General features: G+C 36.2%; 1 protein-coding gene across 1 annotated transcript; it reads right to left on the bottom strand.

The window, feature by feature from the left end:
* Positions 1 to 446: 446 nt before the first annotated feature.
* LOC140140759 (uncharacterized) lies at positions 447 to 5,434 on the bottom strand. The gene is made up of 2 exons (XM_072162500.1): positions 4,948 to 5,434; positions 447 to 1,480 (listed from the first exon to the last, which is right to left on the bottom strand). The coding sequence occupies exons 1-2, from the start codon at positions 5,380 to 5,382 to the stop codon at positions 1,010 to 1,012; spliced, it is 906 nt and encodes a 301-aa protein (XP_072018601.1). The 5' UTR covers positions 5,383 to 5,434; the 3' UTR covers positions 447 to 1,009.
* Positions 5,435 to 16,914: the final 11,480 nt, after the last annotated feature.

Here is a 16,914-nt window from a genome sequence, read left to right as displayed (position 1 = left end):
TAGCATGCGTCAAATAAGTCCTATGTGAACATTTTAAAAAACAAAATCAATATCACACCATACAAAATAAAAAGTTGCATTAATTTACTCACAGGAAAAGGTGGTTATTTTTTCAGATGTAAAAATGGTGCACACCCTTCAAAGTCGCTACATTTATTAGCCTTGCCACATATCAAAGAAATACAGAATAATATTACAAATCTATGTGTTTTTTGATTCATTTGTTTTCACTCAAAGGAGGACAAAATCGAACACTATGTAGGGGAATATGGGAAAGCTCGATATGTTGGCAGAAAGCTAGCAAAGACCTAACCTCTGACAATATTTGGTAATCTAACTTTACTCAGTATGACTAGCAAAATTCGTTCATCAGTACCCCAAAGCTTTGGATAATATAGTATATTACATGACAGCTGAACAAATATTTACTTTTCTTCAAACATCGATTCTGGCCAAAAGTTCTCATGAGAAGGAAACAGGAAACCCGTTTTATTTTATTGATTCACCGACGAGCTAGCTAACATCATAATTCTTTCGTTAACTACCTATGGCGTGACAACCACTTTTATCTAGAGCGCCCTCAATAGCTGTACCTATTGATTTATCCCGAGTTTTATCGGAACTTGTTGTATCTGGTATAGTGCATAATGAGTGCGTAATGCATGTTAAGTGAGAAGCGTAATGTCAGTAAGCCTTAGATTGAGGGCGCCTAGATAAAAGTGGTCGTAATAAACGGCCGTGTATCGTGATTGTATTCCACCTTATTTCGGCTGTCTACAAATGGGGTTCGCCATTTCCCATTGATCGTGACTTTCTAGGCTGGGACGCGATATAACCCGAACTTTGAATTACAGTCACATTTACATGATCGAACCACCCTATTCCCTTTATAAGGTTACTGTCAGTGCGTTTTTGCCGTGATGAAAAAATAAATCGCCATTATCATGGTTATTAAAGTTTGTATCATTATTGTTAAAGATAATTCTGCAGTAAAATTAAATGTTGCTTTTCATTCAGGAATGTCATACGCATCTTGATCTTCATCAACGTCCCATTTACCTCTACTAACTTTGTTATGATACATGACTTCCTTGCTTTTTGTCGCCGTACACGTGTTGTAATAGAAGCCAATATCTTGATTAATGTATGGGGCGTCAAACTCGTCTGACGCAACCTCGTAGATGCAACTTCCCTTCGAATGTCTCATCTGTGATGTACCGCATAGTTCTATGCTGACATCTGTGTATTTACCCTTTGCCATGTCTTCCATTGTAAGATCTTTATAACTTTCATCACCTGTTTGATCATCATCGCGACGCCTTTTTACGTTCATTGTTACTGACTTTTGTTTTGGACACGCTAGGAGAGTACACACGCCACAGATGAGAATTGCAAAAAGAGCCGATGAAATCGCTATCGTTATTATTGAAGGTGCGTTGAAATGTTGCAGGTTTTGGTTTGCATCTGTCGTCTGTATCATCTGAAATAAAACCAGAATAGCACAATCAATGTCAGTATTACGCATCACAGAAGATCTGTACGTTTATTTCATATTTTTAACATTTGGTAAACTCGTGTACTTTGCAAGGCCAAATCCTCTTTTTACCCTGGGTTTAAGGATTGATTACTTTAATATTTGAATTCACATATACGGGCGTATAACGAAAATGAGTTTCCAACCATTTTAATACAGACTTGACATTTAATATGGAATATTTTTCGCAAAGCTCCAAGACTGGTCTGGACGGAGTCTGAATAGACCGGGCGGGCTAAATATTAATTGCGGTGTGTCGGGAGATGGTGCAAAATAATTGTTTGATAGAAAATTTGCTTTCGATATATTTACATTATGGTGCTCATAATGTAGCGAATTTGCCTAAAATGGCGGATTTAGGGAGGCTGAATTTGAGCTTTGTGGGGGACACAATTTCGGACTTTATGCGACGTGGTTCTGTTATTATCACATTTATAGGGGTTTGAGGTGATATTTCTTAAACTTGGCATTCATCACAGCTGAAATACACTTACAATGTACCAAGTTTTTGAACAGGGAGGAGCTTAAAAACAGGGTTCTTAAAAGCTGTGCGTACTCAGAAAGTTTGAATGGCCCCCTGGGGTCAAAAACAAGTGTGCTGATTCCTGGTTGTCCAATGAACTCACACTGTTTCTTTGTGTATAGTAAGTTTATAACATTTGGCCCCAGGGGACCATTCAAATTTTCTGAGGGCATACCACTTTATAGAGCCATCATTTTTAAAGCTCCTCCCACTTTCAAACTGGTAGATCACAGGTGCATTTCAGTTCTGACGAACACTTATTGGTATTTAGGTTCAATAAAATTGCCTCATAGCTCAATAAATTTGATAATATCAGAATAATGTTGCTCAAATTCACATCATCTCCGGACACACCCTAATTAATACTTAGCCCTTGCCTTTTATGCAGACCTCTACAAGATCAGTCTTGGAATTTTGCGAACAAGTATTCCATATTAAATGTCAAGTCTGAAATAGCTAGAGCCGTTGAGAGCTGGCCCGAACCAGGGATAGATGAGGGTGGCTTGGTAAAGAAGTAGGTGAACTTCAGGCTCTATAGAGAATAGAGAGTTGAGACATATCCAAGGTAAAACATATTTTAGGACATATTCACGAAAGCAATTGACAGAAATGTAGTCATAATCGACACTGATGTAACGCTTTTAGAACTGTACATGTTTATTCCGCTGCCACTAGGATACCATACCATTTATATATATTACCATTTGGCAGCCAATGATAACGGTGCCGGTATAACTGTCATCGAGACGTAGCCAAGGGGCATAGTCATGGTTTTGAGATCACCGCGGGCCTATAATTTTAACCATCCCGGAATAAAAAGCAGTCAATATTTGTTTTATATACCATATCTTAAGATTCTTGTCATCTGTTTGGTTAAAAGCATCGATTTGGGAAGAAAAATTAATAGTATCAATGCGAACGGCACAGATTACAATCTGCGATTTCCGCGTAATTATAACGCGCGAAAACATTAACGTGTACGTAATATAAATTTTACGCTGGGAACAAAGCACACGCAGAACTATGCCCGGGGAGCGATTTTTTTCCACGACAAGGATGCGTAATAGGACTCTCATACACAGTTATATATTATACGCTCTACATAGTTGAGTGACCACCACTGTACGCATGGTATTTGTACAAGAGACTCACCATGCTCTGACAGCGATACCATGGAGACTATCCCATGCGCTACACCATGCACGTATCAACATCAGTGTGACTTGTAATACAAGTTGTATGTGTAGTTCGCTGTGTAGTAGTATGCATATCACACATGGTGCTATTTGTTTTTACTCACACACGCAGGCCGAAGCATTTGTGTATGTACTTTGAAAATTAAATGAGGTTTTTATTCAGATTTTAAAATGCTTCCGTTAAATATTTCAGAATACCAGGGCCTTGGCCTATACAATCTTGATAAGTGTTACAGATTTAATGTGATGGTATTCTTCCAGTTTATCCTTTTGAGATACATAGGCCTACTAAAAAAGATTCTCATGTATGAATATTTTGATATAGATGTACATGTACATGTAGCTATAGGATTTGTGTACTATGTTGTTGTTGTGATTGTTGGGCCATGTTTGGTTATGTCAATAAATAAACTCAACTCAACTCAACAGGTTGAAGACCCAGTTGAAGAAAGAAGGGAAAGAACGAAGGTAAAATAACTCAAAGCTCTCTCTTTCTTCAAATATGGATAGATGTAAATATAATTGAGTTTAATAATAGTAATACATGGTCACAAGTTCTATGGCTCCAGTATTTACATCAAACAGCATTTATCAAGGTTGCTGTTTTGATCGCAGTATACACAAGTCTGCACTGCAGCACGCCATAGATTTTTAAAATCTATGAGCACGCATAGATGAAGTTGGGATGATTTTTCTTGCAACTTTTCCCAAAAATATTAAAAATACTTCCAGATATTAAGTTTACCTTTTGATTTCTCAGTATATAGGATCAATGTTAGCTCTCCTTAGCAATGCAAACGTGCTCTGCTCTCAATATATTAAATATTAATGTGTTAAGTATTAAATCGCATAAGAGTGCTGTGACTATTTTATATATAAGACATTCTTACACGCGGTCAGCGGATACATGTCATGATATAGGACAGAAAAAAATCGGCTTTGATGAAAAAAAAATCAACATTGTGTAGTGTAAAGTTACCATATTCGAAAAATTGGTGGAGAATAATTGTGTAAATCAGCAGTTGAAATGAGGAAATCTAGCAAAATGCAATAACTCATGAAGTTTTTGAAGAGGGGCATGGTCAAAATAATGCCTGCGCTTTTAACCAATCAGCTGGCGGGAATCTTAGATGAGGTATATAAATGCAATTCATAACCTCATTAATAAACGCGATGCATGCGATCCAATCATATTTTATCATTGTGAAAACGCGAACGCAAATCGAGGTCATTAATATCTCACAATTGACCGCAAAATGCGTAATTGTTCCAATGTCGCACACAATTGACCTCCGCATGCGCCGTCTTGTGCGTCCAAAAAACTGCGCGCGCACTGGCTGCCGTATTTGAATTGCTCGCTACCATATTTGCACAGATTCTGATAAGCACTTTTGTTATTGGTCGTCTTGTTTTAGCCTGATCGATTTTGGGAATGGGAAGATGTCAAAATTGTTTATTTTTACAAACTTTTGAGGAAAATGTTGTGTTATTTTTAAAGTTAAAAGATCAAAGTGACGGTTATGAATGAGGTTAATAACTTTGCATCGGTAATATGGCCCTCGGGATATTCCTCGGTTCCAAAGGCAAAATGTTTAGATTTTTCACAATGCCCTCCACATAACCGATGCGCAGTTATTAACCTCTAAATACTTTATGTTCACCTATTTTATACTTTACGCTTCTGTACAACCTACCTTGTTTGCCCTGTTTACTATCAAATGAACATTGGTCACAACCGTAGTATAGTTCTTCTTGGTGAAGGTGTAACATTCATACATGCCTTGGTCAGACTCTTGTACATTTGCGATATGCAACATATACTGAGTTGATGAATTGGACACAGCTATTCTACCGTTGCTATTGTTGAGTATTTTATCACAGCTACTAACATCTATACGTTCAGGTTTGATCTTTATCCAGTGTATATGATCTCTATCCGTGCATGTTAATTTTGGTAGTGTTATACCATCACGTAAATGCTGAGAAGGGGATGGAGTACATTCCAAGGTAGCATTTTCACCTTCAGGTACCCCGATAGAGCTCAATGCTGTCACAAACTGAAACGGGCAACTGACTTTTGCAGTTATGATGAAAATGAGTTGTACACAAGTTTTCCGTTTCATTGTCATCTGATGCAATATTATGAATGTACCATCAAAAACCGTGAATCCTCCAACACTATCGTCTTCTATTACTTTTATAAATGTACAATAAATTCAATTGGATTTGCTACTATTTTCTGATGTAACCAACTGCGTCTTAAAGTTTAAATGGTGACCGACAGAGACAATTATTTCAATAAGTCATCCTTACGCATGTTAAGCAATTCTTGTAAAATGGTCAATGTTAAAACAATTAGATTGTCACGGTATGAACATCCAAAACACTAAGTATGATATTATACGTAGCGTGTCAACCTGTCTACCGAAACTAGCAACATTTATAAAACTAAATTTTTCCTATAAAGCGAAAGTTGAAATGTTCCGGGTGAAATATACAGGCCTACTTGTAACCAGCATCATGATGTTTTGCGGTTCTTGTGTCGACGTATTAAAAATAAAGTAAATTCCTTTCACAACATAAACATGCTATTCATTGTAGACATTAGCTTTTAAAAATATGTTGGTTTAGGTTTATTAAAAATAATAAATATCCATATGACAGGAATCGATACTGGGAATACCAATGTAACACAAATAAGGAAATAATCAGTTTAGAATAATTATGTTTTTTCCCAAATGGTGTTATGTTGTTGTGGTTTTTTCTGTGTATTATTTCCAAATCTATTCCAAATCGTGCTGTTGCATTTTTTTTTATGGAAGGGTCACAGTTATTTGATGGGATCATTTATTAGTTTTTCAAGCAAAACATCATGTATAATCAAATTTTAGGCTTAAACAGCTAAAATGGATATCGTGCTAATGTATACAGATGCTTTCGAGTCGTTCTCAACTTTAATTTCCCCTCTTTTACAAAATTATTCACTTTTCTATTATTTTGTAAAGCTTTTTCTGATATAAAATGTATCTATTAATGGTGGCGCTATTTAGTTACTGGAAATTACCCTTTCAAGCTTTTAATACAAATATTTCCTTTTATTGTTTTATAACATATGTTTATAAAATTTCTATGTTGCTTGTTTCACCTATTTCAGCTGTTTTAATGGCAGTATTAATCACCTAACCCTTTGCAAATAAAGAAATATGATTTAGGATAAATAGCGCCATCTATAGTTTGCATTTAGTCCATAATGAAGCCAATTCTATATACATCAAACAGCCTTGGGGTCAATGCAACACTGTCTCATCTTCATTTTGGCGGAAATGAGATTTTGGTACCATTTTCAGGACGAAAATCTCTTTCAGTAACAAAAAGTCCCACCACCTGCCACCGATAATGCAGATAGTATCGTTCTTATTACTAAAGCTCACATCAAACAACCGTGTATGGTTCACATGTTCACCTGAATCTTAGATTTGACAACCTTAACCCATCTGCAAAATTGGCACCGTAATTTTATTGTTCAGTGACATCATAATGACCACAAACATCCATATAATGAAAAAAGAACATCTACTTCATACTGTTACGAGTCGTACTTGACTCAAGGCCAAAATCACCTTTTACCCGAACTCACACGAATGCACAACACAAATACACTGTTTAATTAAGCTAACAAAATCGAAGTCTTTAATTGAAAGCACGTTATGATTGGTATAATATATGACAACAAAATTAATGCACATACACAATAATCAAATATAATCACTCTTTATCTATTTAGTACTTAGCCAGCATTCTTCTTCTTGGTGATCATAAAGTTCTTGCAATGTTCTGGACGACTGATGTAATATATCCTTATTCACTTGTCCTGCGAAAATCAGCGAAGTCCAGTGTACACTTGAGTTTATGAATATCCGTTATCTCCTTGCGCTGCTTTCTCAAAACTTCCTTGCGCTGCTTTCTCCAAACTTGGTGCTATTTCCACCTTTCACACAATATCTTCAGGAAGCAGGACTGCGATGCAGTTGTCCCCACTTATTTTGACAGCTGTGTTGTATCAAAAACCATAGATCATCATATTGGATAATCTATGCATGAACCAGACTTCAGGGAGTCGACAGAAGAATTTACATTCCTTTCTTGGATGAAGTACGTTCCTTGACGTATTCTAGATCTTCTCCGACAACACTGGCAGGTAGTAGTGCATTGACTTAATTCTGGTTAGCAATTTCCCTTCTTTGAAGGAATTGGACTGTAAGCATATTAGCTAGCTAGCCCAGATCAACACTATAAACTGTGACAATAATTGTGTTTACATTTTCTTATATATCAAGCAATGGGAAATCCCAAATATTAATAGCCAAATGTGATCTTGGAAATTCCCAAGCCTTAATTAAAACATTTTAACCTTTCACATGACATCATTTCCTGAGGGGAATCCCGTGATGTCATCTTCACTTTACAACCTCAAGGGGGGTTTCCAAATATTCCAAATTAGATATGATGCAACTTGTTTTGCTCAATTTGAGAGGGGAATTCCCCCAAAATGTCATCACTCATGTAACTTTGTAAACAAAGATAAATCATCAAATTAAATTACTGAGGGCACATCACAATACTGATTTACATATGGCGTCGCACGTTAAGGTTTAGCTGCATTTTTCGTGAAAAGTACACAAGCTTCTTTGTGAAACATGACCATCACAGTTATTGTTTAGTAAAGCATAGCCTAATATAATACTTTTAAATATCGTTAAATAGTTAAATAGTTGATTTCTGGAATATTTACTGCTTCCATTTATTCTGAAATGGCATACATATTTTGATCATCACTAATATCAATTTTTCCTCTATTAGCAGTGTTGCAATACACCACCTCTTTGCGTTCTGCCCCTTACATGTGTTGTCAGATACGTTCATATCATCTTCATTACTGTCCGAGTCGTCGAACTCGTCAGACGCATAAAAGGAATTTCTCTCCGATTGCCTCTTCTGTGATATGCCACTAAATTTTCTACTGAAATCCGTGTATCTTTCCTTTGACATGTCTTCCAAATCAAGATCCTTGTTAAGTTGGTCACGTGTTTTATCATCATCACGACGTATTTTTACCTTCTTTGACACGGACTTCCGTCTTGTACACACTACAATAATGCACACGCCGCAGATGAGAATAGTAAAAACAGCTACTGAAATCGCTATTATTATTATTGTAAGTGTATTTAAACGTTGCACGTTTTCGGAGCTTTCATCTGTCGTCTGCATAAAATGTAAACAAAACGAAACAATCATAAGATATTATAGAACAAAAAGTATCACTTGATTGAAGTGTTAGCGCATTTACAGCACACGGTGGTTCAACAAACAGCAATTTTTACGTATTGACCTTTAATCATAAGTGGCAAAAAAATCTAAGAAAAAGTCGCAAGAATGCAAATGGCAAAAATTCAATTTGTTCATGTTTAACGCTTTGTAAATCGGACCCTATTTTAGATTTCAACAAAAAGTTAAGCTCTTTATATGTAATCTAATATAGTAACTTAACTGTTTAGCCACATCCGTTGTACATTCGGTTAGCTACCATTTAAAAAATAATTCTGACCAATAAACCCCGCTCTCGTGATTGTGATTTGAAAAACACACCCTATCAATCCAGTGCATTGCAACTCAACACTGAAAGTCAAATTGCATGGAGTCAGGGTGACTCTAAAAGCAGAGTCCAGCCACTCTGCGTCTCTATGTCTAGAATGACTCCATATTGGAGTCATAGTTTGTTGACTCCGCTGAAGAGTCACCGTTGATGACTCTACACAGGAGTCATTTGACTCCCAATATGGAGTCATTTTCATTTTAAACATAGAGTCACGCAGTGGCTAGACTCTGCTTCTAGAGTAAGCAAAACTCAAGTAATAGAGCCACTCTGGCTCCATTACAAGGTCACTCCGCCAGTCTGATTCCAGCTAGGGAAGCACAGAATAATGATGCACATTAATTCAGATTGATAATTAAAACTATAGGGCTAGAACTCGGTTTTGCTTCTAGTTAAGCCAGTGAGGCGAACATATCATGGTGTGGACAATTCGTCACATAGGTCGGACTCCGAGTCAGTGTCCAGTAACTACACGTTGTGCACGACTCCAAGGGTAGAGTCAATTGACTCCATGTGTAGTGTCCACTGACTCTCTTGACACCTTTTGAGAGTCAGTGCTAGTTTACTTTACGTTGATAATCACTCGACTCCATTCTTGCTATTATTGAAAATAATTATGATTAATAGTTCTGAAGCTATTTTTGTAACGCTGAGAAATTTTATGTGAGGTTTTTATTATCATAATATGCAACATTGGGCACAGTAAGACTTAGGACATTTTGCAAGTCTAGAAAAGTGTTTATACATTCCTTTATGACCGTTTTCTTTTTTGGTCGTGCGTATAATTGTATATTCTAAATGTTGACAAGTGTTGAAAAGTACTTCTATAATGTCGACAATAAAACATGAATCACAAGAATAGTTAATACTTATTTTTTACAATATACTTTGCGCTTCTGTTCAACTTACCGTATTTACTGTAAGCGCAATATTTGTTACAACAGCAGTATAATTGTTCTTGTTGTAAGTGTAACATTGATATATGCCTTCGTCAGACTCCTGGACATTTGCGACGTGCAAAATATACTGAGTTGAGGACATGGACACCGTTATCCGACCATTACTATTGTCGTATATTTGATTGCAGTTACTAACAAAAATCAATTCAGGCCTAGTCTTCTCCCAGTATATATAATCTCCATCCTTGCATGTTACATCTTGCAGTGTTATACCATCACGAAAATGCTCAGAAGGAGATGGAGTACATTCCAAAGAAACATTTGCACCCTCAGCTACTTCGACATTACAGTTAGATGCTGTTGCTGCCGCAGAATGCAACGTGCAACTGATTATTGCTGTTATTATGGAAATGATCTGAGAAGTTATCCGCTTCATTTTCTCCTGATTCACTATTGTAGATCTACCATACACGATTGTCGACTTGTAATACGGATGATGACCGAGACAATTATTTACATAATGACAGATTCTTGTAATAACGAAAAACCAAGTTGTCTTTGTTTGAACTTTCAAGACTCTGTGTGATGACTTTTATATAACGTAGACGAATATGACATAAAGTGTAGTTTAACCCAACAACATTGTCTAAAACAAAATAGTACAATGCACGTGTAAAGTAGAATAATTCCAGGTGAATTGGAAAAGCATTCTTTGTGTTTCTACCGTTGTATCGACGTGAATGACATAAATCGGAAGTTGTGTTCAAGGTAGAATCACAAATTTCGGTATAGGCAAACTAGTATATTTTGCGGTTCTTGTTTTGACTATTGAAAAACTTCCGTTTACAAATGAAATGCTTATTCATTGTCAGTGGACACTAAGGTAACAACCCAAAAGTTCGATGAAGCCCTATAAACGAAAGTCCTTTCGTTAGGGAGGGAGGGGGTCAAAAAGTCCGATTACGTTTATAAAAAAGTAGTTAAAACATCGGTCAAAGTTGATCTTTTTTTAAGGATTTAATATATATAATTGTAAAATTTTAGTATTTTCTGAAGTACGATATTGACATTTTACAGTGGTTGCTTCAAAATGATTTCAAATAAATATAGAGTGCAGTACTCGTAACCTACAACCAATGGCAACTGTAATTTCACTTTCTAAAGCAGCTGTACCGCACTTTGATTCTTTTTTATTTGAAAATCCAGCAAGTCCTAATTTTGTATGAAGAAACATATTTCAAAATAAAATAGAATTACTGTTTCTTAAACGTGAGCAATATCCTAGCAATGTCGCGCCACTCCACAACCCCATCGACCATAGCGATGGCACTGTGCCCAATGAATACAGGTTGGAATTTTCGATATTTGACACTTACGTTAGAGGGGAGGGAGGAGGGGGTTAGCCTTCTAACAAAAGGACTTTCGTTTATAGGGCTTCATCGAACTTTTGGGTTGTTCCCTAACTAAGTAGGTAATGTAGCTACACATCCTGCACTAAAACATAAACACAGCGGTGAAAGATTGCTCTCTACAAGAGGTAACTGAATATAATGTATAGGAAAGGAGGAACATGTTAACCAACATAAAATAAACTAGACAATATATTAAACAGAACCAAACTAAAAAAAAGCAGATAATGTGCCGTTGGGGGACTCAAAACCACGACCTTACGTTTACTAGGTGGATACTCTATCTATTTACCCCCAACTCCGCCTAATAAACTGTTTAAACTACATACTATAGACAGTCGTCGTATGCAATATGCAATTAAAAAAGGACACCGGTAAATGAGACGCTTAAGGCGAGTGTGATATAGGAGCCATATTTTTAGCCATTCAACCAAAAAAAACTACAGCGTCATCTTAATATTAATACATTGATCTGACAGGAAATTAGTCACGAAAGCCAATCGCATGTATGTTTATATTGCGTAAAGGCCCATTATAATCAAAACGAAAACTTTATTTTCCTCTCAAGAGAAATAAACATTCATACGAGGCGCAAAATATGCCTCTTATACAAAACCTTGGGATCCCTTTTAATTCCTCTTGTGTGTCAGCGTTATTGGTCTACATAATGTGATTGCAAGTAGACTTCAAGTCTTCAGGCTTTCTGGAGATGATTAACTTTTCTATCAGTTCATTTACATTCCACTTTTAAATCCATTAGTTATAAAGTTATATAAATACTACAGTAGATCATTTACTAGTTATCATTTCTCATTTGATTTACTAGCCCAAATTTGTTGCCATGGTTACCCTTTGAAAAAATATGCCTATTTAAAAGTTGCCTTTAAACCCATTTTGTTGCTAAAAATCAATACCGGGTACTCCTTTGGCAGTCAGGTAGAGAATGCAACGATACACCGACTTGAATAGCTTTCTAGTGCAACTTCTTAAAATCTTTTTCATTCACGGAGTCACAATGGCTTCACATTTTGAGCTATTCCGACAAATGAGGTACCAACATTTGCATAAAACTATCAGTTTTTAAATTAGATGCACGCAGTTTGATGTTTTGCCTCGTAATAAAGCTGGTAATTACTTTTTAGTATGTGTTTACATATCAAGTAGGGCTACGCATCCAGCACCAGAACAAATGAAGACCTGAGCGCAAGAAGACCGTAAGTCCACTTGACCCCTCAACATGTATACACTAAAGTTGCGCATAGTTTCGTATAGTTTGGTACTGTTTTATAGATGTTCAAGGGCCAAAACAAATCTTTCACAACCTTTCATGATGTTTTCACCCTGGAACATGTATTAAACATTATAAAACCCTAAAAAAGTATACGTAACTTTAGTGTATACATGTTGAGAGCCAAGTGGACTTCTTGCGCCCAGGTCTTCATACCGTATGTACACAATTGCAGATCTACCTTACCAACCATAGTGCATTGCTTTAAGATTCACGTAAAGACAGATTCTTGTAACGATGAAAAACCAAATTGTCTTTGTTTGAACTTGAACACTCTCTGTGATATAGTTTATTATAACGTAGATGTAATGAGATATTGAGTTTTAACCCGAAAACAATTTCGAACACAAATTAGTACAATGTACTTGTAAAGCCAGATGGTTCCAGGGGAATTAGAAAAGCATTCTTTTTGTTTCTGTTAAATCGATGAGAAAAACATAAAGCGGAAGTTGTAGTGTTCAAGGTAGAATCACAAATACTGATAAAACATAAAGACCTACTACATTCCAAAAAAGTTCTTTTTGCGGGTCTTGTTCGGACGTATTAAGGTGGCACGCAGGATCACTGAAATTGGGAAATTTTAGAGATTGTTTTGTATTGTATCTTTAAAAGTCATTAAAATATACATTTTCAGAAAGGAAATGATGCAAGGAATCCAACTAGCATGGCAGATTTTTGCAAAAACTAGCAGTTTTTGAGATAAATTGATTTTCCATGCCAATTTTTTTTCGGTTCGCAATAGCAACTTACCTTAAATATCCAAATTGACAACAATTGCATATTTTGTGTTCTAAAGACACAAAACTAGAAATTGTTTTCTCATATTTTGATTTTTTCTTCGTTTTAAAAATAGACCTTAAAATATCCACAATTTTGATCAAAATTTAAAAAAATTGGCACTATTTGGTTTTTTTTTACTCATATTGTTGGAACGAAAAAAATTTTTCGCAATTTTCGTCAGTTTCTATTTTTAATAATTAATTGCTAATTTTTGCATATATCTGCCGTGCTAGTTGGATTCCTTGCATCATTTCGTTTCCGAAAATGTATACTTTTATGTACTTAGCATCATTACTTTTAAAGATATAATGCAAAACAATCTCTAAAATTTTCAATTTGAGCAATCCTGCTTCGCCCCTTTAAAATCACTTAAGCAGGTAATGGGGCTACGCATCCTGTACAGAAACACAAACGGGAGCTCTCTACAAGAGGAAACTGAATATATAATTTATATGAAAGAAGGAATAGTACAGCTGGTACGCTCCCATTGTGCACTTTCTAGTAGAAACATTAGAGTTCCACACAAGAAGTGAACGATCTAATGTTCATTTTATGATGTGGCGCCATTTTGAATTTGACCCCTGGTGACCGCTAGAGGTCACGGCAGGTAATTCAGTACAGGGGTACAAAATTGAAACTGCTTGTTGAAAGGCATACCAAATTACTTGTCTAATTACAATGATAAAAAGTGTATAATTTGTGTTATCTACGACTTATCGTTAAGGAGTTATCGTACAAAAACCTCATTTTGGGGTAAATTGTACAATGGTAAATTTATTCCGCTTTTGGCAAATATGGTGTCAAATTGTTTGTCTTGACATGAGAATAAAAAATGGTATCTTTCCTTTCGAAATTATTCTTTAATTGTTATGCGCAATGGAAGTCAAAGATAAACAGTCACCAGGGGTCAAATTCAAAATGGCTCTACGTCTTAAAATCATGTGTGGAAAAGTTTCATGTGTTCAAACTCTCATGCTTCTACTAAAAAGTGCTCAATGCCATAAGTTAGCAGCTCTACTAGAACTGTTAACCAAGCAAGAGCTCTACAATTAAACTAAACAATATAAACAAAATCCCGACCGGCGCCTTAAGGGATCTAGAATGAGCGTTTATGGCGTTTCGACAGTATTTTTTGTGGGACATGAGAGCACCTCAGACGTATCGAATTGCATTCTGAATACGAAGCATGTCTTTCTGATATCAAATAATTTTCATTTTTTGAAATTCACGATATAATACACATTTTATGACAAATTATTAAAAAGAGAGAAAGAAATCTCGCATGTGCAGTCCGATAAACAAACAGATAACTCTTCTGCGGCAAATGTTAACACCAAATGCAAAGCTAATATCAACTTGCCATATGTCAAGGGAACCAGTGAGAAACTTCGCCGTGTGTTTCAACAGTATGGGGGTTTTGCCACCTTTAGACCCCTTATCACGCTGCGTAAGAATCTGGTAGCACCTAAGGACCGTACTGAAAAAGAAGATCAAACAGGAGTTATATACCACATTCCATGCACGGATTGTAGCTCTGTTTACATTGGTGAAACCGGAAGGAAACTCAATCCATAAGGATTTGTTACGCTTTAGTGACCTTAAACTATTCTTTCTTTGGCGATAGTTTTGAAGACAATTATTGCAATGTGTGAGTTTCATCATTTGAAATGCCGGCAGAGATGGATTTTTCATAAAATTATAGAGATGGTTCGTCCTTTATTCCGTGACAGGGTTGCTTCGTAACATCATAAATAATCGATAGATATCGATTATTTAGTAGAAGCAAGAACATGGCATAACAAATATACTGCTGAACGGTTAGTAATTTTACAGGTTTTCAAAATAAGTTGTTTTGTCAAAACTTGGAATTCACCATTTTTACGCAATATCCTGTAACTAGACTTTTATTAGAAACGTCCAATTTCTAAGATCTGAAATTCCTAAGAAAGCTAAATATATGTTTATTCTAGATGTTAAAACAATACTACCAATAGTAATGCCCTTCATACCTAAAAAAAAGTACAACTTTCCCGGTATAAATCATTCTGGGACAGCCTGTAAATATCACTACCTGTGATCAACTGACAAGAATAAGTCTAATGTTTGTGGCTTTAATTGCAGATATCTTTAGTCCCAACTAGTGGATCACTTGAACCTACAACCCAATTTACTAGGAGCAGCGGTAAAATTGGCAGTGGTGATGACACCACTGGAGAAACCGGTGATTCTGACACCATCGGAGAAACCGGTGATTCTAAAATCGGTGAGAGTGTTTCGATGTTAAGTAGTAAAAGCAATTACAATGTAGACATGTCGATCACCATCCTTACACGAAGGTTATATTGAAATTTGTCAAATTTGACCTCTTTTGGCTGCCATTCTGCCATTTACAGCAGCAAATTAGAAATGTGTAAAATTAATTTCTAATGGCAATAAACCTACATCTAGTCACTTTATTAATGCTTTTATCATATTTTGGGGATGATAAGTGACTTTTTGAAATTTGACCATTTTTGGCCGCCATTTTGGCGGTCATCTTGAATATCTCGAGAGCATCGGTTTTTGGGTTTTTTTACTCTTAACATCCGGAATGTTTTAAGAACCCTGAAGGGCATATAAAAAGTTGGTGGGTTAAGTACTGTGGGGTGCACGGCCTGTACAGGCTGAGTCAAAAAGAAGTAAACTCAAGTTTGAGGGCTGTAACTCGAGATTTGTAAAAAAAATCTGCTAAAAATGAAAATACCACTCGAAAGAGCAATTTCTACACGTCTAAATAAAAAAAGAATTGTTGCAATTGCTTACAGCAAACTAAAGTTATACTCATTTGAATACAACCACCCATTTTTGTAGCTGTACACGGCTGATTGATTTTCATCCATTTCACTTGTGATCTAGCAGTTCGTGGTCTGCCTGAAGCTTCCGGCTGTTTGTTCCTTAGTGTCCCAAGCACATTGAGCTTGTTCACATTCCTATTATACTGCTCCCTTACATGAAACCCGGTTAGCTGTAGGAAATTGGAGACGAAAAAAACGCTGAACTGCAGTGGGACTCTTAGTTTCACGATACTTCGTCGACAGAAACGTGCACTCCCGTGCGGTAAATTGTGGTGCCATGTTGTCATTTGGCCCGTTTTATTATAATGTAGTGCAATGAGGTAAAATGTAGGAATTATTGATCGAAACCACGCCTGCCAGGGCACACCTGCCACAGAACTTTATTTGCATTTGAATATCGCGCCTTACCAATCAATATAATAGGTAGGCCCTACTTGAGAAGTGAAACCGTGTGCAGCTACAAAAATGGGTGGTTGTATTTAAATGAGGTATAACTTGAGTTTGCTGTGAGCAATTGCAACATTTTTTTTTTTATTTAAACGTGTAGAATTTGCATTTTTAGCAGATTCTTTACAGATCTCGAGTTACAGCCCTCAAACATGAGTTTACTTCTTTTGACTCAGCCTGTAAAGCGTACATGCCCATCTAAATGCTACAGGTATGAGTATTGATTCATTCATATGAATTATAGACAGATGAGAACAAACTTTCTGTTGTTGTATCTTAAATGCCCCTTCAGTGATCCCACTGAAAGTGTAAAATCAAATAAATTGCTTAAAAGGGAAGGATTAAATTTGT

This window comes from Amphiura filiformis, chromosome 19, assembly GCF_039555335.1.
Source record: "Amphiura filiformis chromosome 19, Afil_fr2py, whole genome shotgun sequence".
NCBI classification, from domain to species: domain Eukaryota; kingdom Metazoa; phylum Echinodermata; class Ophiuroidea; order Amphilepidida; family Amphiuridae; genus Amphiura; species Amphiura filiformis.
Note: the sequence above shows the minus strand (reverse complement) of the source record. Positions and strands in the feature narration are given on the sequence as shown.